The sequence below is a fragment of the Gadus morhua genome, chromosome 18 (assembly GCF_902167405.1).
Source record: "Gadus morhua chromosome 18, gadMor3.0, whole genome shotgun sequence".
NCBI classification, from domain to species: domain Eukaryota; kingdom Metazoa; phylum Chordata; class Actinopteri; order Gadiformes; family Gadidae; genus Gadus; species Gadus morhua.
This window is the reverse complement of record NC_044065.1, coordinates 12,042,343-12,068,462: the sequence shown is the minus strand read 5'-3', so window position 1 is coordinate 12,068,462 and position 26,120 is coordinate 12,042,343. Positions and strand designations below refer to the sequence as shown.

The window sequence follows — 26,120 nt, the reverse complement described above, 5'->3', positions numbered from 1 at the left end:
ATACATTGTTGTCTCTCAAATTGTATCCACAAACCTAAAAAACACTGATAAACACTGTTGTGCTTGTTTACATCAAAATAGAAGGTTAGAAGCCAAAGGCTGTACCAAGATGTTGTCATTTCAGATGAAGAGCCTCAAGAATCCTTTTAAAATGCAAATTCTTCATGAAATGAAGAATTCCATTTTGTGTGTGTGTGACTGTGTGTGTGTCTGCGTGCGCATCTGTGTGGATGTGTGTGCAAGGATGTGTGCTTGAATGTGTTCCTTGGTGTGTGTGTGTGTGTGTGTGTGTGTGTGTGTGTGTGTGTGTGTGTGTGTGTGTGTGTGTGTGTGTGTGTGTGTGTGTGTGTGTGTGTGTGTGTGTGTGTGTGTGTGTGTGTGTGTGTGTGCAGTGAGTGTGCAGGCATTTCTCTAAACGACACACTGCGTCACTATGTAAATGACATGCACCGAAAGGATTTGAAACAGGCCGTGTTTGTTATAATAGGAAAATTGTATTCATACTGTGAAGCTTTGTCCAGGCTTGCAGTGCTTATATCTCGATGCTTCTGAGAATGCCAATATCGCCACTCACTGCTGTGTACAATGCACGTGCATGTTGTTCGTGTACAAGTGTGTGATTAAAGTGTAAGTGTATTTCTGAGAGGGAGGGAATGGGAGTCTGTTTTTAAGTGCTTCTGCACTGTGTGCATGTGTGTGTTTGTGTACGTTGGTGCTGCGTGTGTGTACGTTGGTGCTGCGTGTGTGTGTGTGTGTGTGTGTGTGTGTGTGTGTGTGTGTGTGTGTGTGTGTGTGTGTGTGTGTGCGCGCGCGCATCGTCTATTCATTTGCATGTATGTATGCGAATGAGTTTGTGAAATAATGTAGTCACGCATGCCTACGCTGTCCGGAAGGAACAACAAGTATTAAGACGGCGTGCAGCGTGTCAAGTGCTCCATCGACGTGCGGCGGCCATCGCTTTTTACCCATCCGTGGCTAATAGAATGCTAATCCTTGTTTAATAGGTGTGTCGTTCGCTAACAACAGCTGAAGGTGGAACAAAAGCCCCGCACAGCCTGCTCAATTATTCATTAGAATACAGGAAACGTTATAATGTCAGCAAGGGTTCCTTTGCGTGTGTGTCAACAAGTTCGAGTGTGGGTTTGGAACTTTCCAGCCCCTTTAATAACAGTAATATAATGTAGCTCAAATGTGTCATTCGGGGGAAACCAATATGCAATTTCACCATGTCCTTAAAGGGGTGAAAAGGACTGCTTCTATAACAGTTAATTGAGATGCTTGTTGTAGTTGTTTAGTAGAGATTGAGCTTAGAGAAAGACGAATGTTCAATATCAATTTTGTTACATGTGCAACTTCATGCAAAACAACACTTCACTCTCGTCAAATATTCACGTATGCATTTTAAATCAATAAACAGAACCAATAAATTCAATTAAGTATATTTATTCACAATCAATCATCCCGCCGCAGATTATGTATTTTAATAAAACATTATTCCAATAAATTCAAAATAGTGACTCCAAAGTCAAACATGACCTCATTAAGCTTCATTAAGGACTCCTAATCTGGCCCCTAGAGTGGGAAACAGATCCATCCAATCAGGACGGGAAGGCATCAGATACAAGGACAGGGCCTCCTAACGTGCAATCACTGGTATAGGCAGATCCTGAGCATCCTTGGCAATGATATTATAACAGGAGGATGTATAGGTTCGGATAAGCTTGAAAAGAAGGTTTCATCACCAGTAAAACACACGCAATGCAGCTGGATTACTGGAGCTGTGGGATGTTTTAAAGAATGACAAATTAGGGGTTTAGCCAAAGCAACTTAGAGTTAATTGTTATTGTTAAGTAATTAAGGCGCAATAAGGTACACGTCTTAGTTCAAGGATGCCTCTATACAAAGGCTGTGGATATATTGGGGATCGAATAGCCTAGCCACAACACTTTAATCTGATCCACGCTAGTCACGACAACATTCAACTGCAGATATCCAACCACTGCTTCAGACATGCCAGCTGGTGCCACACACACACACACACACACACACACACACACACACACACACACACACACACACACACACACACACACACACACACACACACACACACACACACACACACACACACACACACACACACACACACACACACACCCCGGGTTGATACACATATACTATCAACCCAGCACCCCTACCCCCACCCTATCACCCCTACCACCACCCCATCAACCTTACCACCACTCCTACCACCACCCCTACCACCCCCCCTACCACCACCCCTACCACCACCCCTACCACCCCCCCTACCACCACCACCCCTACCACCACCCCTACCACCACCCCTACCACCCCCCCTACCACCACCCCTACCACCACCCCCACCGTCCCCCCACCCCCAGTGTTGGTGATAGCAGCAACCAGGGCGAGGAAACAGTCGATGGTGACCGGATGTGTTTAGGGCGCGGGAGGCCCACGAATGACTCGGCTAGAGAAAATGTTTACCTCCAGATTAGCAGAACTGCAGTCGGAGCATTGGTGACAGATATGAAAATTTATGAAAACACCGAAGAGGGAGGGAGAGGGAGAAAGGAGAAAAATAAATAAAGCAATAAGCGATGTAAATTCATTTTAACACCAAATACGGACGTCCCATTTGGTTGCTATGACAACCGTAACCGTTGGGGAGTCAGCCTTGCGAAATGTGTGTGTTTGTGTGTTCTTATATCCAATGAGTAGTTGTGTATGTGTGTGATTGTGTTACATCTAGTGATATGGGCTTCATGTGGATTTATGTTTGTGTGTGTGTGTGTGTGTGTGTGTGTGTGTGTGTGTGTGTGTGTGTGTGTGTGTGTGTGTGTGTGTGTGTGTGTGTGTGTGTGTGTGTGTGTGTGTGTGTAAGTAGAACATGATTCTCATTAATTGTGTTTTAGGAGCAAGGCACAGATGCAGTGGATTTGTCTTATTATGTAAGACACGACTGACGATGCACCCCCCCCCCCCCCCCCCCCCCCCCACACACACACACACACACACAAACCCCCCCCCCCCCCCACACACACAAACACACACACGTTGCATCAATCACTACCAGTGTCTGTTTTTAGGGTTCACTTCCTCTTCCTGTGACAGCAGAGACGTTATATTTAGCCACCATCTGTACCTTACCCACACACATATACACGCACACACACGGACACGCACGGACGCAGGCAGCACGGATGGACACACACGCAAACACCCACAAGGCAGGAAATTATGAATAATTTGTTGGAACACAATATTGAAAAGCATGAAACTCTCCTCTCTCTTTCTTACTTCCTGCTGTTCACCCTCTTCCTCTCTGTCCAAACAACTCTTCCTCACCACAATCACATCCCCACTAATGCCCTGCACTCAATTTAACTCCAAGAGCACGTTTATGTCTAAACACAGATCACATTAATCTGAGCATTTGATATATCACACCCACTTTCATTTCTATTTTCTCGTTCTCGCAATATTGATTGCTCCCTCTGACAAATGTTATCACATTGCACACACACACACACACACACACACACACACACACACACACACACACACACACACACACACACACACACACACACACACACACACACACACAGACTGCAGATTCGCCAATGTACCTGTTATGCATTTATGAAAGCTCAAAGTGAACAAGGAAATAGACAATTTGCCATATCATGGCCACATTGTTACATAGATGGAGAATGTCAAACACTCATATGAGGCAGCCACATCCATTTAATTCTCTTGATATTATCTGATTACTATCGAAATGTATTAAGATCAACAGAGTTCTTCTTGCATAATCTAGTCAACATTAGAATATGTATCTTTCTCATCCTTGCACAACCAAAGATAGGCTAAATGTAAGAAGAGTTAAACTGTTCCCTCAACCAAGGCCCCTAACTATTGACCTGGAATGGATCCTCGGGGACTGCACCTAGAGATCAAAAGTAGGGGTCACATGGTGTTTTATAGTACTTTAGAGATGGTGGCAAATTGATTACCTACTACTACCCATGACACTTAGAAATGGTTATGAGGTAAGGGTTTAGTGCTCGACTCGTGGGATTGGCATCCAGAAAAACAGCGTTGAATTGTCTTACTTGGAGTATTGAACTTCTTTGATATATTTTGTTGGATGGGTTAGGCGTAAAGGACGATGACTGCGGAACCGAGCTAGTTAGGTGAAAATATTCATTTGAATGTGAATTATTGAACCCCATCAACATTACCACCACTCCTACCAACACCCCTACCACCACCACCCCTACCAACACCCCTACCACCACCACCACCACTACCACCCCTACCACCACTCCTACCACCACCCCTACCAACACCACCCCTACCAACACCCCTACCACCACCACTCCTACCACCACCCCTACCACCACCCCTACCACCATTGGTTACATTCAATAGTTCATTGTTTAACCAATCAGCATTTAGCAGATAACATTTAAAATGTACCTTGCACCAACCTTTGTGTAATGCCAGGGGACTTAATTGGGCAAATATATTTCAGATGGTTTTGCATGGACTATGCACTCACAGCAATTTTCACAACACCCACTTTCTAGTCGTTCCAACTGGTTGTTTTTCTGTTAAGAGTTTATGCTCTAAGCTGCTGGCATGAAGTACCGTACATTATAGTGCATGTGTCACTGACAGTTTTTTAATTGGTTATAACACAAATCAAATGAAATCAGAGACAAGGGAATTTAAAGAAACCACACTTTGTACTCATTCTGAACATAATTGGCAGTTAGTGAAGCTGTGGATGTGTCAGGCATTACCTGTTTTCATACACAAGAGGAAGCACAAGAGAAGGACACAATTAGTTTTATTCCTCTGTTTGAAATGAGGAATGCAGGTTTAGCTTTAGTCATTTTTTTAACCAATGGCAGAGTGATGTTCCTTCCCATCTTTCTATGCCTCACACAATGCAATGCAACCCTGAACTTATCTAGACATTACCCAGAAGACCTCTACCCGAGAAGGTAGATGTCAGAATGAGTTGGACCGGACATTAAACAAATTTTTCCCTGCCAGCTCCGTCGTAGAACGTCTGTGTGATGTTTGATTGGGCCCATGTCTGATAGATCAGGTCATTATCCGGAGAATCAAAGCGACTCCATCCTGTCTTACGTACTCTGGTATGTCAGTGGCGGTAATTGCAAAGAAGACGAAGAAGGAAATTGCACAGCAAGCGTCGATGCAGTTCCTAGCGTCGGATGACTGGTGGCAAACTATAAGGAACAGCCGTAGACGAAGAGGATATCATCGCGATAACAGTCATCATTACGAATGAGTCTGTCGTCTTGTCGGCCATCTTGGATGTGCTGTAAACAAAGGAGTGCGATTTCGGCAGCATACATTATGCGTCATTTTCTGCTGTCTGCAGGCTCTACCCAGGCGCCAACCTTGGCCTAAACCAAACAACAGATTATTGACAGTGTGTGAGAATTCCTTTGACATGGGCAATCTCCTGTTGTGTGCCACATCTGTAAAAGGACAACTCTGCACAATGTCCGGACCTGATTTTCTTGACATTGTCCAGAGTTCATATCAAAATATGGCTTATTTACCGATCTCTTAAGCCCCCTTTTATGCATAGTTCCCAGGAGATGACCGGGATAACATTGCAGGCAGCGCTATTGATTTACAACCTTCACACATGCACCTACGTTCAGGGAGATTTCTGTTGTGCGCCCGTTCACACACGGCATAGCAATGCCCGAATCGATGGGCCGAGGGACAGTCCAGCAGATGGCGGTAAGGCCATCTGCAATGCCATAAAGACACCAGGACTCAGACGGAGCAAGGCCCGATGTATGGAAAAGTCTGGTACTGGTCAGACAGGAACACAGCCGTTGAGGAGCTGCTGTTTTTGTCCGGTGCCAATGTTCTCATAATGTATTCATTCCACTCGGTTGAGAGACAATTCATGTTTTTTCTGTGATGTACTTGAATCAGAAACACGCATTTGATGCTTTAAAAGGAACACAAAAAAGGAGTTGGATGCATTGGTGAGTTAGGATCATTCGTGGATTTGAATATGTAAACAGCAGTGTCTTGTTATTGGTTCGCTTGGCTTATGTGTGATGCGTCTTACGTCAGGTGGACGCAACTCTTTCATGCCTCTCCCGGCAATGTCACTGCTATCATCTAAAACGCATCTCTCTCTCTCTCTCTCTCTCTCTCTCTCTCTCTCTCTCTCTCTCTCTCTCTCTCTCTCTCTCTCTCTCTCTCTCTCTCTCTCTCTCTCTCTCTCTCTCTCTCTCTCTCTCTCTCTCTCTCTCCCCCCCTCTCTCCCCCCCTCTCTCTCTCTCCCCCTCTCTCCCCCTCCCCCTCTCTCTCTCTCTCTCTCCCCCTCTCTCTCTCTCCCCCTCTCTCCCCCTCCCCCTCTCTCTCTCTCCCCCTCTCTCTCTCTCCCCCTCTCTCCCTCCCCCCCCACAAACACACACAAACGCAAACACACACTGCACATAATGTCCATGCAATGATACCAAGGTAAACACACAGTGTCTATATAGACAATCTGGGTCTTTATCTTGTCTTTATGACCTCTCCTTGTTATGAGATGTTAAGGCACCTTGTAACTAACTATTGTGAGGGTAAGTCTGGCTACTACCAGACTGTCTGTCTGTAGCTGGGGCTGCCTCCTGGACAGTTTGGCCTGTCTGGATGACTTATCATTACGTGTGTATTTTGGCTATCAGTCCACAAATGGGGATGGTCTAGTTGTTTGACTCCCGGATTGAAGGGTTCTGGGTTAGATCCCAGACATGTGCAGTCTATCAGTAGGAATACTAGAGCATTATGGCTCAGGTAAACCCTCCATGCTACTTAATAATCACATGGGTCACTGCACTTTCCATATATATATATAAATAGTTTTTTTTTTGTTATCCAATATAGCTAAATAGTTTGCATTGTATATTCAAATAAAAACAGATGGAGGAAACATGTCTTCCACAGTTCTTGCGAACAAAGGTTATAAACAGAAACTATTATAGTTACCAGGGCAACAAGATGGTTGCAACAATATTTTGAGTGACCACAGGCGTCAGGATAATTCAAACCATCGCACTGTATCTAGGATGATCAGGTATTATTTAGATGCATGCAAAAATGAGATCTATATTACACTGAGCCATAGAAGACACCACGGTGCCGACGGCCATCAACAGGGAAACACAGCCGGGGAATCGTGTTTTGTTCAAATGAGATAAAAGACAACGTTACGATTCTGCCTGGCCGTAAAAACATTGAGGATGACAGCCCTGGGTTACATCAGATTCTGCAATAACAACAAAGCTTTTTAAACGGTTTACTGTGTATAAACAGGACAATTTTAAAAGATCCGACCATCACATCATGAGAGAGTATCTGTTTTTGGTCAACTGCAACTGACTCTTTATGAGACCATATTGATATTTAGACTTCTCCTGGTTAATGTTCCTGACTGGTTCAGGGAATCCATCTTGACAGTTTGATCACATCAATGTAACACTTCTCAATGGTAGAGATTTTTCTCCTCTTTGACTGTTTTCTGCTCTCTCTCTTAAATTCTTAAATCTTACCAACAGCACATTCAAATTCAATTTAAGTTCCCAACAACTCTGGAATACAATGTATGTATACATTATTTATGTTTTATGTATATGTGATATAATGGAATGGAATCTAGGATGATACATTTCTGTAAAATTGCATTGCACAGTTCTCTCTTTAACCGTAAGACCAGAGGGGAGAGAATGGAAAGTAAAGGTAGAGGCTTAGAGGCTAAGTACACACCAAACATGTATACACACACGTTTAGAAACACACATGCACACAAATTCAGATACATACACAGACACACACACATACACACATTCTGAAACACACACACACACACAAACACTTTCAGAAACACAAACACCTTCAGAAATACGCTCACAAAAAAGAAATGGTACTTTGTGTATCATCAGTCACCAGGTGTGGGTCCCTAGGGTTGAAATATAATAACCGGGCGATCGAAGTGTTATACTTCAGATGCACTGAAGCACTGCATTAGAGTTCAGTATCCGGTCCAGAGTACTCTCCTTTGGCTGATACAAGGTTTTGAGTCACAGCAAGGGGCTGGCTTCTGATAGCCTGCAGCCTTGCTGGGCTCCCAGCAGGAGAGTGGCCGTACCCCGTGGAACACAACTCAATCCATAAGAGCCCTGAGCAGGGGCTCTCGCTCGGCCATTTCCTTCCCTAAAACCACATCAAGATGCCCAGATGGCTTTTTACAGCACTCTGATGTACATCACATGACTCACTAATTGTCCAATAACTTAGTGTGTGTGTGTGTGTGTGTGTGTGTGTGTGTGTGTGTGTGTGTGTGTGTGTGTGTGTGTGTGTGTAAGTGTGTGTTGTTGTGTGTGTACATGTATGTATGTTTTTAAAATACAGAGAAATAAGGATAGGTGTTTTTGTTATGTGTGTGTGAGTGTGTCTGAAAGCATGAGTGCAAGTGTTTGTTTGTACGTTCCTGTGTGTGTGTGTGTGTGTGTGTGTGTGTGTGTGTGTGTGTGTGTGTGTGTGTGTGTGTGTGTGTGTGTGTGTGTGTGTGTAACTGTCCAAACACAGCAGTTAGGCTAGAAGACTCCCCAGTGATATTTGCTTTCCTACTGACATTTGCCAGAAAATGTCAGCTATAAATATCTTAAATATCTTATCTCTAAATGAAGTTAAGTACTCATTAAGCAAATGCAATGTTTGCTGTGTGTGTGATCATACAGCAAACCATAATAAATACACCTAAACATTAACCAACAAAACCAATGATATATTTGTCAGGCAAAGAAATTGAAAATGTAACCTTAACAGACAACATTTTTTGAACAAAACATAATTGGTCCATTATTTGTCTCACATGATTATCTTTATGTCAAAAAACACTCGCTAACGTAATTCGAATTCTAGATGACATTTCAAAATAAAAGCTAAATATTCATAATCATTTGCTTGCTGCTTGGGCCAGGAAATAATTTCACAATGTCATCATGAGGCAAGACCCTAAATGAATTAGATTACAGTAACTCAATCTGATCTACTGTTCACAGTGGTAAAATGGCTGGGGGATACTTTGACTAATCAAAGTCGGTCAGGAAATTTGGGTTTGGGGCCAGTGTCCCCTTCCGCCTCTCTCCCACCAGTTATATTTCCTGGTCACCGGGAGAGCCCAGAGTTTCCTCTCCCGTCTCAGGGTACCAGAACCCAACGGTAAAAAAGTCCCATCTGGCGAGAACACATCTGCTGCCACGTTCACATTTCCATGGTGAGAAGGGGATCAGCATGTTCTCATCAAGGAGGCTTTCACCAGAAAAAGGGGGCAAGAAAATAGGTGATGGTGTTGATGAATAGCGATGCCGATTGCATTGGGCGGAGGAGGGCTTTTGGCAGAGAAGAGAGAAATGTTTGGCCACCCGACTCGTCTATCGAACACCCGTAATGTTGCGTCTCCTCCTGATTGGTTCAAAGAAGAATGAGCATTTTTTCAAAATGTCTCCCTACGTCCTGAGTCATACTTTGGGATTGGATGGTGAGCTGTGAGATTGCAGCAGGGTAAGAGGACCCAGCAGGGTAAAATGACCCTGCTGCAACTTCTGAAGCACCATCCAGTTTTGTAATCTACTGTGATACGCAGGTACACGCCCCATAACCACTATGAAAGCTGCAGGATTTCCTCAGACCCGCAAAGAAATTTAAGGATTTGGTTTGGTAACAGAACTTTCCCTTAAAAATATTTTTTTTAAAGATTTTTTCTCAAATAACGTGTCGAGAGATGTGACAGAAAAATAAGGACATACGGAGGGGAATCGGACAGTGCGAGATGTGTGTGCGCAGCGCGTGTGTGTTTGAGTCAGTGAGAGTTAGCGAGCAGGTGAGAGTGACGGTGAATGAAAGCTGAAAGTGAGCAGAACAGAGGGAAAGGTTGGCAATGAAGTTGTCAATCTGGCAACGAAGTTAGCCTTTTCGTTTTACGGCTCCCTATTTGGACCGGTAGACTGGCAACTGTAAAAGCGGGTCCTGGTTCTAGAAAGGTTGAACCACTGTCATCACAGCACACCCACTAAACTAGACTACACTAATTTGAACTATCCAAGACTCAAGGACGAAACAATTATTAGAAATGGTAATCCAGATATCAGTCTAGCGTAATTATTGTGTAGCAGTTATGAGTCTTTTTATGGATCTATCCTGGGATTATATGTTTGTGTTTCTGTGTGGGTGTGCGGTGTGTGTGTGCGTGTGTATATCCACGAGCATGTGTGCATGCGTACGTCTAAAGATGATCATTTTCTCTAATGTACACAGAGAACAGGGTGGGAAGTACCGTGAGAATCACAGCTAAGGTGTTACATAAGATCCATGAGAGAGCGAGAGAATGCATAGAGAGGCTATTTGTACATCTCGAATCAAGGTCAATGCAAGAAGTACACATCACTATAGAGATCCATCATGAAAGGAAATTATAATTATACCCTCTCTATTTACAGAGAGTTACAGTTACGCTTATTAACAGACAGTTATAAACACCACATGTTACAGGGGAAAATAAAACAACAACATGTATTAAATCATATTTTGTATCACTCAAAAATAATGTAGGCCTACGTGAAGCATTGCATAAACTGCAGGCATTAAGGATAGAATGTATTACACTGAATTACCATCGATTATATTTTGCATAACATATAGGCATTCCTCATATAATGAAGAGTAATAAATATATTAACTAGATATAATAACAGCCAGCAGTTCCTTGTGTGATCTCAGTTCTCTCACTAGCTTGACATAGCGGTTGCGGTTGTTTTTGTTCTGCAGCGTCTGGCTGGGTGGTTCTGTGGATTCTGTGGTTGGGATGGGGGGGGGTCTTCCTGGAAACACCAATCTGGGACCTAACAACCACTAACTGGTATGTAAGCGTCTGCATCTGCACCTCATCCACTGTGTATTTGCAAGTTAGGTTTGTTCTTTGTCAGTTATGTGAATAGCTGCAGCAGCACTTCAAATTCCCTTGAAGTACTAAATTCTGCCTGAGCACTTAAAAGCAGTGGCTTTTCTTATTTTACAAAATTTTATGCTTTAATAGGATTCTTGACATTTTTCGGTAATATCCTCATTGCTGAATGCACTTACTGTAAATCGCTGCGGACAAAAGCGTTTACAAATGATAGGTAATGTAATGTAACTCCTTCAAATCCTTCGGCTGGCAGCAGGTGCGTCCACAAGACCCGACAACGCCTCAGCGTTTCCTTCTTGTTGAACTTTTCTGGTTTTGGAACAATCTGATGTCTATGGGTGTTGCTCACATACGATTGGAGATTGAAGTAGACTTAAGATCTACTTTGCTCTATTGTAAAACCTGAAGCTACAACCTTTGACCTCCAGCGATAGCACAAGAAAAACAACACACAAGGTCGTCTTTATAAGCCGCAGTAGTCCAACCCTGGCGTGGTTATGGTCCAGCCTCTTCAACATCGGAAAGATGATGTCGTTCCGTCTCGTTAAAATGCCCTTATATGGGCTCCTCAGACAGTGACTTCCCGGTTATTTCTGCTTGGTGCGCAGGTGTGAACGGGGAGGTTGGACTGGAAGGGAATACTTATAATAGATCATGTTCCCAGTGATGTGACAGTCACATCTAATATATACAGTGCTGAGTGGGCATAAGAGAGCCGCACACTTGGTGCGTCTCAACCAACCGACACCAGTTGCTTTCAAACCTTGTTTTCGGGGCAACCACCTGTCAAAGAAGGTTTTAATTTCAATGCAGCAAAAAATAGGACTGATAAGATTCATCACAGGATTGTTGTTGTTAAATTCGGAAGAATTAAGTAATTACTGCCGCTACAGTCCCAAGCCCTATTCCATTATTCAACGTTGCGACGTTGTGTTGTTGTCACTGCAGTGTCAGTGTCTCAGCAGATATTTTGGCAGGGGAGATAACTTTGTGAAAGTGAAACCCGTAAAAAATATACAGAAGAATAAACATAGGGCAATCAGAAAGCTTAACTGAACATGGCAGCCACATAAAATAAATTCGTAGACGGAGTAGAGAAAATGAAGAAAATGTATTTACAAGTTAGTCGAAATTAAATCGAATAACAAATGGGTAATCACAAAAGAGAGTTTAAAAGCATAAGAAGGGAACACGCAGGACAGCAGAGTCACCATGGAGAAACAGAAAGGCCGGACAAACTAGAGAGGCTACAGAATGTTCCAGAACCACCATTCGTTATTAGGGTAGGGTTCAACAAGGCCATAGTATGTGTGAACATTTTACACAATGTGGTAAGGGCTTTGATGATGACCTCGGTGTTTTACTTACAGCCAATGACACAGAGAGCACTCATAGAATGGCCATGGAAAGGTCAGGAGTTCAGACCACTGTATTCAACGTTGCAGAACAACTACTATTATTCATTGGATGCGGTTTTTATGCAAAGCAACTCAGAGTGAATTCAGATGCAGGGCAGTTCGTTTTACCTGGGAGTCAAACAACTGACATCCTTGAACTGAAACATACTTCGTTTTTTTCTTTGAAGGTCGAATAGAACAATTTTTTCACTGGGCAGACACAGAAAATAATTCCAAAAAATAAATAACCCTAATCTATGAATTATCAACAAAAAAAAATTCACAATGATAACAAGAACTACTAAAGTATAAACTTTAGTTAACACTGGTGAATATGCACAGAGAATATCAAGCAATAGGACTTTTGACATTAATCCTAACCAAACGTCACAACCAGCTCCACACATTAACCCGATGAGCACACACCACAGCTTATCATAGCAACCTGCAGTCAGTGTGGATTTGTTTTCTAAAGGTAACCTTTATGTACGGTATATGTAAAGCAGGCCAGCCGACTGGTCTACATACGACTACCAAGAATGCCCTGTGTGTCTGTCGAAACACTATAACACACAGAGACCATACAGTAAAGGTCTAATCACACATAAGCTGAACTTTCCTTTTACAGCAGAGGCATATTAGATCCCACCTTGACTCACTCATCCAGGCTGTTGAAAATTATTAGCTCGCAAAACCAAAAACGCCTCACACTGCCATTCGGGGCTGGAATAAATAGAACCCTCGCATAAAAGGAACGAGCTCCGCTCCACCATGGAGAGAGGAGGGGCTGGGGCTGTGTGTGTGTGTGTGTGTGTGTGTGTGTGTGTGTGTGTGTGTGTGTGTGTGTGTGTGTGTGTGTGTGTGTGTGTGTGTGTGTGTGTGTGTGTGTGTGTGTGTGTGTGTGTGGCAACAGACACTTTAATCCAAAGAGACCGTTGATTTCAAATGCATGTCACTCAGAAGCAGGTAGGTCTCTAGATCAATGGTCCCTACGGGTCGTCTGCAAACACTGGGTAAAAAAAAAACGGTACTTATGTCTGGGAGGCAAACACCACGACACACTACACTATCCTGTCGCTCTTGAACTAAACTTGTTTTGAATAACTGTCACAATGATAACGCCAACGACTAAATGACCAACTAGGGGGTGGTGACGGATGGATGTACACGAGTGATGAACGTCAAACAGATAAAACAGAACCGTTACTCTAATCCTTATTCATCATCTTCAGAGTTAAACCAGCCGTAAAAATCTAGATCCAAGTATCCAACCAGAACATTCCCATTGCCACCTTCAGGCATTCCTCCAAAGCATCGCCCCCAAACAATGTGACTAGACTGCTACCTTTGGCATCAGGTCTGCCTAACCTTGTGGAAGACTCCGTTCATGCGCATGAGTGCATGGTCAGAGTGCGCACAGGTAGCCGGGCAGGTAGGTAGACAGACAGTTAAGAGATTGGGCAGGCCTATTACCGACCTGTGACCTGCCCCAAGTACTGGATTGTTTTCCTCTTTTCGTCAGAGCTTTTGATTTATTGAACACTGTCGGGATCCTGAACAACAATGAATAACCAAAGGAGTTCAATCAGATGTTGGACGCCGTGTTTTAGGTCAACAGTTTAGCTTCAGAACGAGAGAGAGAGAGAGAGAGAGAGAGAGGGTGTGTGTGTGTGTGTGTGTGTGTGTGTGTGTGTGTGTGTGTGTGTGTGTGTGTGTGTGTGTTCATACCTTCCATAACATAGACCAAGGAGCCCACGTCTCCCTCCTTGATGATGCAGGAGTCCGTCTCGTACTCCACGGGGTACATGCAGTCCACGATCTCCTGGATCTGGGACAGCTCCAGGTTCTTCATGAAGTCATTGTCCAGGATGGCCTCCTTGATGAGCTCCTTAGACCTGCAGAGGGGGGGCAGGGGGACAGACGTTTAGACGAGACGTTAGCGGCTTCAATCGTGAGTGTAAAGGGAACTGCAGGCTAAAGGGAATGACAGACTAAATAACATATAAATAATGCACATGAAGAGGCAATACTTGTTATAAAGAATGAGAACATTAAAGTAGAGGAAAATGAAAATAGACAAAAAAGACCAAAGACGAAATTACTAAATAGCATCATGTAAAATTCAGTTGTTGGAAGACAAGATTGTGTAATGGTTTACAATTAAAAAGCAGTTACACTGGATCACAGAAGCTCCCCAAGCTATCGCTGTCCATAGGATCACGTCACGTCACACACACACACACACACACACACACAGACACACACGTACAGGAACATAGAATACTAGAAGGAAAAGGGAGATAATGAGAGACAGCGGGAGAGTGAGAGAAAAAAAATGCGAGAGAAAGAGAGGGGGGGGGGGGGCTGAATGTAGAGAGAAAGAATAAGAGAGAACGAGGTGGAGAGAGAGAAAGAGAGTGGGACAAAGCGAAAAGAGCAGAAGGAGTGGAAGGGAGTGGGAGGGAGAGCGATGGAGGCACAGAGGGGCGAAGCATAATAAAACTGGAGAGAGGGTAGAGAGAAAGAGAGAAAATAAAATGAATGTATTGTCTGTGTTATGGGGTTGCAGAGGACATCTGTATACCCTGCACCCTGTGGCTGAGAACCTGTTGCTGCCTCGCTGGAATAGAAACATTTTTTTCCAGTATTCTACTGCTAAAGTTAACAGAACCCACTGTATTGGATTCAAGGCTTATACTACGCTTTACTAACTATTATATCTTCTTTTATGGATTTATTTGAGGTCTAATAGTCACAACGTTAATCATTTCTTCCGCATTTCGGTGTTGTGTGATGCAGGCTAAGGGTGTGGTTTCGCCCAGTTTTCATTTCATTCCCTGACTTACCTGAGTGATTGAGTGAGACATGAGTTATGCAATAGTGAGCAAAAACTGAAGCGCATTATCCCTAAGCTACGAAGTGTCCTGCAATGCTTTCTGGCTCCACCCAGGGCAAAGGCGTTGACGCAGGTACGGAAACATTTTAGCTAGCAAGCAAGGGGGTCATCCCTATGTTCCCCGGGTCCTATGTTCCCCGATTTTCCCAAAAGGGGTCCTATGTTCCCCTGTAGCCATACATACCGGGGAGCATAGGACCCTTTTTGGGAAAAGCGGGGAACATAGGACCATTTTCTGGGAAAAGGGTCCTATGTTCCCCGCAATCTATCAATCTTTAAAAATATTTAAACTTTGACGCGACATTCGCGTGATGACAGCCAATCGGCGTTCAACAGCGTGGCCACTGAGTGACATGTGTAACGTAACAGCCAATTAGCGTTCAACCGGCCAACTCAGTGCAGTCAGTGCAGTCCGGGGTGAACTGCACCATTGAGGAGAAAGTGATTGTTGCCGTTTGCGACTCCCGTAGCTCTTTATATGATAGTATATAATATAATATAATTGTATAATAATATCACGGCCAAAAACTCTGTGCGCCTCCGGATGGCCGTAGCGCGGGGAGCTCTAGTAGGGATTGGGCTTCTCGGGGTTTGTTTACCGGCGTATGAATAGACTGCGTCAGTTTCTCCGACGTCTCTCCCTCTTCCACAAAAGGTAAAGACATGCAATGGTAGTTATCTCGGCCGGAATTTGGCAGTAATGGTGGAAAAAGTAACAGACCGGGGAACATAGAACCCTTTTTTTAAAAAAGGGTCCTATGTTCCCCAGTCTCATACAAAGAGGGGAACATAGGACCCGGGGAACATAGGACCCGGGGAACATAGACACGCTCCCCAAGCAAGCTCACTTTTGGTTAGATCTTCAATATTATTGTACAACATTGCAGTCGTTTTTCTATACATCACATACAAAAGGTAATTTAATATTTACTTTTATTGAAAGGGACTTAACTCAGATACTTGCTGCTTGCTGCAGCTTGCTGAAGGATGCTTACAGGCTGGGCTGTGTTCCAGTTTGGTAAGGGTTGTTTGGGACCGTTGTTTCAGTTTGAAGGGATAAGTGACATGCTAGAGCAGACCATGTCACCCACCTGTTGGGGATGCACACCTGACAACTGCTTATCAACCATCCTCACCCTCTGCCCACCAAACCATGCAAACCTGGCCTACACACATCAGAAACAGTTTAACCAAGGACAGCTCCACCTGTATCTATTCAAACCAACAGAATACCATGTAGTGCAACATGTTCAGCATTCGATGCTCCCCTCTTCATTCACTTCCTGGTTTCTGACCTCATGCTGAACACCTACACCTGCTTTTATTTATTTATCTCAGGGGTGGAGATGGAGCTCACACCATAATTGGCCCAAGATTAATCATAACACTTTTGTTATTGTTAAATTGTCAAAAACTAAGAGTTACTTACGTATCTTAGTAATTGTTGAGTTTGTTGCCATAATGTAAGCCTTTCATTGTCAGCCCTTTAGACTTGATCAATGTTTCAGTTTGTATTTCTTTCTTATTTAGTTTCAAAATATTGATATTCTTTTCTTCTGTCAAGCGGTCGCTTTGTTTTACTCTCAATGATTTGGTTCTAAAAAAACAATGGGAGCGCCTCTTCAAGGGCCCTGATTGGTTCTGTCTGGATGCTGGTTTGGCGTTAAGAGGACAACGCGGTGTGAGGAGGATGATGTTATTAATACCCGTTGCATCACCCACGCAATTCACTAAATCATGGACCATCCCCTAGTGTCTGTGTTTACCCCGGCCCCTCTAGATGGTTGCTCTATCCTGGACTCCTTCGATCCCCCCACCAGGTGGGATTGTCAGCTGAGTCAATATCAGCATCATGAGTTGCACAGAGATTGTAACAATATAGCTTGTGAATGAATAAATCTTGAATAGTGAATGCATGCACTGCATAAAATAACTGCTTTAAAACCTCTTGACTTCCATCAAAGCCTAATTTATCACAATTTAACCAGAAATGGGGGATTGATTATTGTGATGCACCGGGCTCATCCTCTAGATGAAATCACTTGAATTATGAATGGGTGATACCTTGACTGAAGCTCCAAACTATTACATTTCTGGGTGCAACATGCGAAGGAACGGGAACAAATAAACTGCTTTGGGCCGCATTGCATGTCGACTAAATCTGAGCGCCTTAGTGGCCTTTGAACAAGACTTAGAAATAAATAACAGGCTTTCCTCTGAAGCTCAAGCATTAATCCTGATGCGTTTTTTGAGTACTGTACACGTATACCACAGAATAAGAAGCAGACATTAGGATTAATGGCATCGTTAGATGAGGTATCCAGCTTGCTGTTTTATGAGTGCTGTGAAATTACACGCTCCCAGATATCGAATGTTTAAAATAAAGGAATAAGAAAAGGTTTAAATAACCAGTGGACCATAAAATTGTTCATTCGACCTTTGAAAATTCAAGGCCAAGTGGAAAATATTAATATTCTGTAAGGTTGTGTGTGTGTGTGTGTGTGTGTGTGTGTGTGTGTGTGTGTGTGTGTGTGTGTGTGTGTGTGTGTGTGTGTGTGTGTGTGTGTGTGTGTGTGTGTGTGTGTGTGTGTGTGTGTGTGTGTGTGTGTCCAAAAAAAATATTATGCGTTGGTTTGTGTGTTTGAATTCATGTGTGTGAAGCACTGATACTAGACCCCTGAATAGGTTGTCAGCAAGAGTCAAAAAATAAATAATAATAATTACTGCCAAGCTGAGATCACTTTGTCCATAAGAAAGATTAAATAGGTGCTAATATAATTAATTCATGAGTCAACACTAGAGAGAGAGAGAGAGAGAGAGAGAGAGAGAGAGAGAGAGAGAGAGAGAGAGAGAGAGAGAGAGAGAGAGAGAGAGAGAGAGAGAGAGAGAGAGAGAGAGAGACTAGTCAAGAGGAAGCAATGGGGGAGAATTAAATTAACATTGAAAGGACTTGCATGCATAATTCAGGTAAGGTAAGGTCTGTAAGGTCTAATTTGGTGGTTTTGTTTCTTCTGAGGCCAGAAAACACTCTGTCTCCCTCTCTCTCCGCTATAAATAAGGTGGCATTTATAACAATCTGTTGTCTTTCACATGAGGCTAGATTAATAACATGCTGATATAACTCATTATGCTAACACACACACACACACACACACACACACACACACACACACACACACACACACACACACACACACACACACACACACACACTCTCTGCGGGGGATTGAGTATGACTGGTCCTGTAAACATTCTACATTCACGCTCTCATTTCCTGTGCCCCAAATGTGTTTTTTCCTGTGACAAATGTGTCCCCCTCCGCAATAGAGTAAATAAAGAAACGTTACCGTAAATGGAGAAAATATGTGTTAGAGAGAGAGAGAGAGAGAGAGAGAGAGAGAGAGAGAGAGAGAGAGAGAGAGAGAGAACATGCCTGGTTTCAACACCCACACTGTATGACATGTGCATACTCATACACACTTTGCACAAGAGTGTACCGTTCCTCTCATGAGAAAATAGCGTAGCCGGCTCAACACTCACTTCATCAACGCTCGGCGAGGCCATGACCCACATCGCGCCGCTGCCGCGAGGCCATATCGCCGACAGTAACGAGGAGATTGCCTGCTCCATTGGATACAATGAAGTGAGGCTTTGGAGGGCCCCCCATTCGATTAAAAACACACTGTGCACTCGGGCACTTTGATGCGCACTTGATATGCGCACTTATCAAATAAGCGGCTCAGTATATGTATATCCCTTAAGTGTGGAGGAACCCAAGTGCACTTCACTAGCTGTGCATAAGAAAATTGGGGGGGGGGACATGTGTGAGGGACGGACGTGTCCTTGAGATGTGGTATTTCCATATAGAGGGTGAAAATATTGACTCCTATAAGATGGGTATTTTTTGTCTGTTGAAAACTTCTTCAAGCACTCTATTTTTTGACCATTCAAACTCCCACATTCCCTAAACAGTGAAAGATCATGGAAAGCTGCAGTCTGGAACGTCCTGTCACACAGGAAGGGAAACGGTGTGGCAGAGGAAACATCCCCTTCTCAGGCCACACCTAACTCAGTTCACCAGAGATGATGGTGCACGAGTGGTTTATGGGCAATGAAAATGCAATTATTAATTTATTGTGACCACTCATTGTAGCCTGTTTAATCGAATTGAATAAACACAGCAACTGTAAGAGCATTTTTTAAGAATATAAAGTCTAACAAACTGTTTTATTAATAGGCAGTTAGAGTCTCACAGTTCCCCAAAAATTAAACAATATTTATAATTATGTCCAAAGTCAAACTTTTAACTAATCAATCGAATCTATCAAACACTATCAAAGTATTTTTTCATTGTGATCTTGGTCATGCATAAAGCATATGCATAACCCATGGTCACAACAAAATATGGTTGGTGGCGTGTGGATCACGTTAAGCGAACACAAACCTAGTAACAAGGCATCCACAGGCTGTAAAATACCTTTATTCAGGCATATGCGTTTTGGGTGACCTTTTTTCCTAGAAAGAAAGTATTTGTTTGGTTTTAACCACAGCCCGCTTCCCGGCATTTGAGAACCCCTGATCTAGACGGCAACAATGGAATTGCTAGTAAAATGGCCACTCTGTGTTTAATGAGCCTATTAGCGGATAAAACCACCACTCCCAATTTTCCACCATTTCCCTCGGCCCTTATTCACCAGGAACACATTTAGCAAATTATGTTGTCAGAATTGGCAAGCTGATCGAGACTGGTTCCGGTTCTGGTGGGGGGGGGAGTGGGCGTACATATACTCAACTTGGCCAAGTGTGTTGGAGAAAGTTCACAAAGCTGTACTTTGCGCCACAAAGAGTTGTTGGAGCAGCCTACACAGACGGTCTGAAATAGAAGTGCGCACGCAGACACGGAGCGCGCGCGCTGCCTTCCAGGAGTAGTAAATGAAACGCTGTCAAGCGATGCTTTCGACAGGGTGGGCTGACGCCGTGGGCGGGCACAATGCGGATGCAGTCCTATGCTTATTGGTTCTAGACAGTGTTCTAGACACGAAGGCAGAGGCTCACAGCTGGGTGCTCACAGAGACACCCACCAACACATGCACTATATCACAAACACACACACACACACAAATATATAAAAAACTATTGGTGATTTGCACACATACACACAAATGCATGCGCACACAGACAAGCAAGCAAGCACAAACACACACACACACACACCCAAGCAAAAACAATGTTGCCTAGCCCTTGAAAATAAGCCAATGCAGCTTTTGTAGACACAGAAACACACAGTGAATAATGTTAGTAATACCTCCTGGTATAATCCTAACACTGTTGAGCGCTGGCCTTGACTTGACCGATTCGTTCAAGCTTTCATCGGTAAAGGCAAAAGCAGGGAGAGCAAGCCAGAGCCAGGGAAAACGAATCCAAGGAGATAGAGAGAGACAGAGATAGAAAGAGGGAAGATGTTGAGAGAGAGGGCCATGAATAGAGAGGAACGAAAGGGTAGAGGCCCCTTTCCCTCTAAGAAAACACTCTTGAAAGAAACATCATTTCTTAAACATTCACCTGTCCGCTTACATCAAGGATAAAAACCAAAACCTTACAGGAGAGGATTTATTTTGCGCAACGATGATGATTTTTCTTTTTCTGACCTTGGCCCAGTCAAAGCTCTTCAGTACATACAATTTGGTTTGCATTCAACCGTTGATACACATATTCATACACTGACAGTGGTGTCAACCATGCAAGGGAACAACCAGCTCGTGGAGAGAAGCTGTGGCTATGCCTCTTGCTCAGGGACAGCTGGCCACACTTAACTAGAGGGAGCCGGGGATCTAACCGGCAACTTTCCTTTCCTCAGCCACTGACGTATGTTAGGATGATAATAATAATAATAATAATAAATGAAATTTATATAGCGCTTAATATGGTACTCTAAGACGCTTTACATATTGCCCTAGCTAAACTATGTAACAGACATATATTAAGACTGACTAGGATTAAAAGAAAAACAGAGGTTAAACATGAAGAATAAGGTGGGAGATGGTGGGGAAGCCTAGTGTTAAAAGGTATGTTTTGAGTGCAGATTTAAAAGAAGAGAGGGTTGGAGAGACTTTGATGTGGGAGGGGAGTGAATTCCTAAGGGTGGGAAAAGATGGATAAGGATAAGAGCCCGTGGTCATCTGAACATGGACGTCACATCCCAGCTGGGTCAGGGGCCGGTCACAATAGCCCCTGACGCGTCCTGCTGGCCTGAACGGCAGGCCGGCCTGTGTTCCCTGCTGTAGGGGCTGATGAGCAGACAGCTCAGAGGACGGGGTGCGAGACTCACAAATGACAGATTCATCATCATGATGTGTCTAGAGGATTCCATTCGGTGGCTGAGTCCCTCCATCCACCCCTCGACCCACTGGCAGTGGCGGGCTGTTGTGAGCCATTATACAGTGCTGTTCCCCGTGCCCTGGGCGGGGGGGGGGATAGAGGTGGGCCGTGGTCTTTAGAGAGTGCTGGGTTATGACCGACATATCAGTCTGCTCTTTTCCCAGCTTCCTGCATACCCCCGGTCCATGTGTTCACACACGCTCTGACACACTGACTCATGCGCACACACACTCACACACTTTTGCGTACACACACACACACACACATTCACTAACGTGAAGAACACCAAGATGCACACACAACCAGGCACACACACACATATATAAAGACGAGCACACACACACACACTCACGCACACACACACACACTTACTCACGCACACACACACACACACACACACACACACACACACACACACACACACACACACACACACACACACACACACACACACACACACACACAGTCACAAACTTGCCCTTAGTGATGTGTACATACACGTAGACACAAACACACTAACACACACATACGCACACCCACACACACTCTGTGGTAGACACGCACACCCTGTTCCACACACACACACACACACACACACACACACACACACACACACACACACACACACACAGACACACACACACACACACACACACACACACACACACACACACACACACACACAGAGTTCCAACAGGCTGCCTATGGGAGCACTAGACACAGATGTAACGCATTCAGCTGCAATGTGCTCAACCCAAGATGGGAAGAGTGACTACCCTCGATGTCGGTGTAGAGCTCTGCCGTTTCCCACGCAACAATCCAAGACATCCTTTTTCTGCCGATATTCACGAATTTCTCATAGAAACCAGAAGCTTATTTTGATTTTTTTAAAAGCATTTATCTGCCACAGATGGAGAGATCGAGATTCAAAGAGGGCCTTTATACATTTTCAGTGGATCATACACATGCGGATAGTTGATTTGTATATTTTTTTCAATCAGCTTGGAAGAAGTCAGTGTATTCTCTCCCACAAACACACACCTGTAGTGTATTGCTGTAGTTACAGCAACTTACAAAGCCAATTATTGGGTTCACAATGGATCTCTTCATGGAATTTCACATCACATTGGTGTTGTTCTCTCTTCCCATCTTTTGTGTCTTTGTGCTAATCTATCTCATCTAAAAATAATTAGAAGTGATGATTGGGGAAACTAGTATACTCTTAACTGTTTTCAAGGTACTGTTGTCTTTTATGTATCTTGCAATATTACCTCAGAACTGCCTTTTTAGAATGTACAAATGACTGCTGGATATGATGGTAACAAAAACACAATCAAAAAGACTGGCTCAAGGGAATCAGCATCAGGGAATCTGACTTACGATCAGTCAAAACAAAGGCCAACTTCCTGCTCGTCATTATAATAATTAGTCAACGGAAATGAATAAAGATCTTGTAAATGTCACATAAGAAGATGAGGATGGAAAATTCATACTAAAACCGATTTGTTACATAATCCAACCATAACTATATTCTGAATACTTATGAATGTAATATGATTAGCAGGGAGGACTGTGTTTGTGGTAGATTCAAATATATAACAGAATCATCCCTCAAACATCCCCCTCGTAAGCAGTGATGTTGAAGCACTCCTGAGCAAGGCATTGGATCATTCCAAGCACGGTTACAGTTGCAACGGTGTTCAGTGGAAACCGAGCATTGGGTATGCAAATACTGAAAGGGGATGCTGAATGCGCGTCTTTTCATATTCAAATCAACAGAGAAAGTACAGCATTCATCACCTGAGTACTCTAGGCAATAATTTGCCAGCAGATTATATCTATATCTGTATTTGTTTAGGCTGGTAGGAGCCCAGATGTGCCGTGGCAGAAGGCATACATAGTCCATCCGAATGGATGACACGTTGAATTGTCTGGCCTTCAGAGACGGTCATTCAATTGACTGTCTACCACCTTTGGTATGACAAAATCACGATCTACAAATCCAAAGATTTAAGAAGGAAGACAGCATTGTTGAATAAACCTTAAACACAATCGTTTTGGCCACTTGAATCTTACTTGGCCACGTTTGATTAGCTGTGGTGGTAGCTTGAATTATTCATGCCATGGAAAATAAAAGCCCCGTCATGTGTGTGGCTGAGCTTCTTCTGTAGTGCTAATTAGAAGATCCAGATGGTTGACTCAAAACACCATGAAAAAGGGGACCTGTCATTTCTGAATCTAGAAGTTCCAATTCCTGCGTCCAGTGCACCCTCCCTCTTCATCTAATTTATCTCATATCTAAGGATTAAGTCATCAACAAATGGTGCTGCTTCTGCCAGATATATCAACACACACATAAACAAACACACACGGCACACACACGACCGCCTCTGTAACACTTGTTGATTCAAGAGCAGGCTGGTGAAATTAAAGTGTGTTATGATATTATTAGGAGTGTGAGCAGGCGTGGGGCTGCCCGTCGTTGCTTTCTATTTGCTGCCCTGATCGTATTTCGGATTACATTAATGTGAGTCGTTAAGGAGATGGATGCTCTTCTCCTTAGTGACTAAATAAGTGAATACAGCACATTGTGTAGCAGATTGGGGTTAGCTGTTTGGTCAAGGATGTAAATCAGTGGCTGTGGGGACATTGGGAAATCAAACCCGAAACCTATAAAACCCTTAAGTCCTGGACCTGATGCTGGTATCAAAATGCGATTCGATCCCACACTTAAATAGTTATCTGAAAGTGACAATTTTTTTTTTTTTAAATGCTTGACCTCAACTCCATAGTGTTCAGAGGAAGTAATTGATCAAACACTCAATAAGCCTTTAGGACATACAGACCTGTTGTCGATGCATTTTATGTCAACCTAGAATATCACATTCCGCCTAATCTCTTCAGGATTCAAATCCTGATCCTCAATCCCTTCTCTTCCTATAGGCCCAGCTTCTTCCCTGCGGTCCCTGAATGAAAGTTCATGCTAATGTACCAGGCTATTAAGCATGCAGTGGATACTCCTTAAGGTCTCTGGTTATCCGCTCGCAAGGATAGGCGGGATCTCAGTCATCATTTAAAGCAGTGGATTTGATTATTATTTCTTTATATATGCCTAATAGTTAACAGGAATCGGTGACTATACTTGCGCTTCTAAATGCTTGTTATAATGGTGAACCGAGAACAGCATGTGATCCTGTCAAGTTGGCAAACTGCTAATGAAACAGTGTTTATATCAAGAGGGTGGGCGGAAGCCAAATGGTCTCCACTTCCAAACGGTAATTGGAGGAGGCTTAATAGGCTTCTTTGCGGGTTTTTTTTTCATACACTGGACTGACAAGGTGTTTTGTATTAGAATTTCAAATCCAGTGGAAATCCACTTCTTCCACAGAATGCTAAATTGGACGCCCACGCGCAAACAGACACACGCACACACCTGCACACACACACGCGCACACACACACACACACACACACACACACACACACACACACACACACACACACACACACACACACACACACACACACACACACACACACACACACACACACACACACACACACATAACCTACTCTGGGCTCTTGGCATAGAACGGAAGGGTGACGTGGCTCAGATCGGTGATGTCAAAGGCAGTGGGCTCCGCTGATATCGCCTGCCGTTTACTCCGGTGCTGGTCGCGGTGCAGCACGCTCTGCCGGCGCACCTGTTGAGCGGTGGCCGGTTTAATGACGGAGCGGTACTTATCCAACTCGGTCTGAAGCTTCTGGATCAATTCATCCTTCTGGTCCAGCTCCAGCTCCAGCTCATCGATGAGCGCGTCCCGCTGCCTCAGTTCCTCGATCTTTTCCTGGAGCGCGTACTGGAGGTCGCGCAGTGTGCCCATGGCAACGCACGATTGGAGACTCTCCAACAACGTTGTGGTGTTGAAAATGAAAAATAAATAAATGAAAATACGCAGAAGTCTGCGTATTCTGTGATAGTCGGTCTTAGTGATCCAATGTTAAAAGTTATAGTCGCCCTCTCAGGAAATACAAAAAACTTTCAATAAACTTAAGTTGAGAGAATGCGTCAAATTAAGTCTCATATCATTAAAAAATAAATAAACCAAATGTAGAAAAAAAATGTATTCCTATACTATGGTCCGGCGACGAAATCCTCAGCGACGCGTAAAGTTAGTTTGACCGGTTGGCGGGAAGTGGTGTGCTGGAATCACGCGCGTCTTCCTCTCGACTGCTAAACCTAAAGGTGTGAAACCCTGTTGAACATCCGCCGCGTGTCTGCGGTCCGCCTTCGGCAGCTGAGAGACTGTCTGTCAGCCGGTTCACCGTTCCAGTGCTCCTCCAACAATCTCTCTCTCTGTCTCTCTCCCTCTGTCTCTCTGCCTCTATTCCCCTCTGTTACTCTTTCTCTCTCT

At 43.8% G+C, this 26,120-nt stretch overlaps 1 protein-coding gene across 2 annotated transcripts in view; it reads right to left on the bottom strand.

The window, feature by feature from the left end:
- The window catches only part of prkg1b (protein kinase cGMP-dependent 1b), a 103,611-nt gene that overhangs the window by 71,135 nt on the left and 6,356 nt on the right, over positions 1–26,120 (bottom strand). Inside the window, exons 1-2 of one of the 2 annotated variants that reach the window (XM_030340250.1) lie at positions 25,279–26,120; positions 14,161–14,327 (exon numbers count right to left, since the gene is read on the bottom strand). The exon at positions 25,279–26,120 is cut by the window's right edge and continues 203 nt beyond it. In XM_030340250.1, coding sequence (XP_030196110.1) covers positions 14,161–14,327; positions 25,279–25,589 — 478 coding nt within the window. In that variant the 5' untranslated portion in view covers positions 25,590–26,120. The remainder of the gene's footprint in view (positions 1–14,160; positions 14,328–25,278) is intronic. The other variant, XM_030340251.1, reaches the window with a different exon arrangement.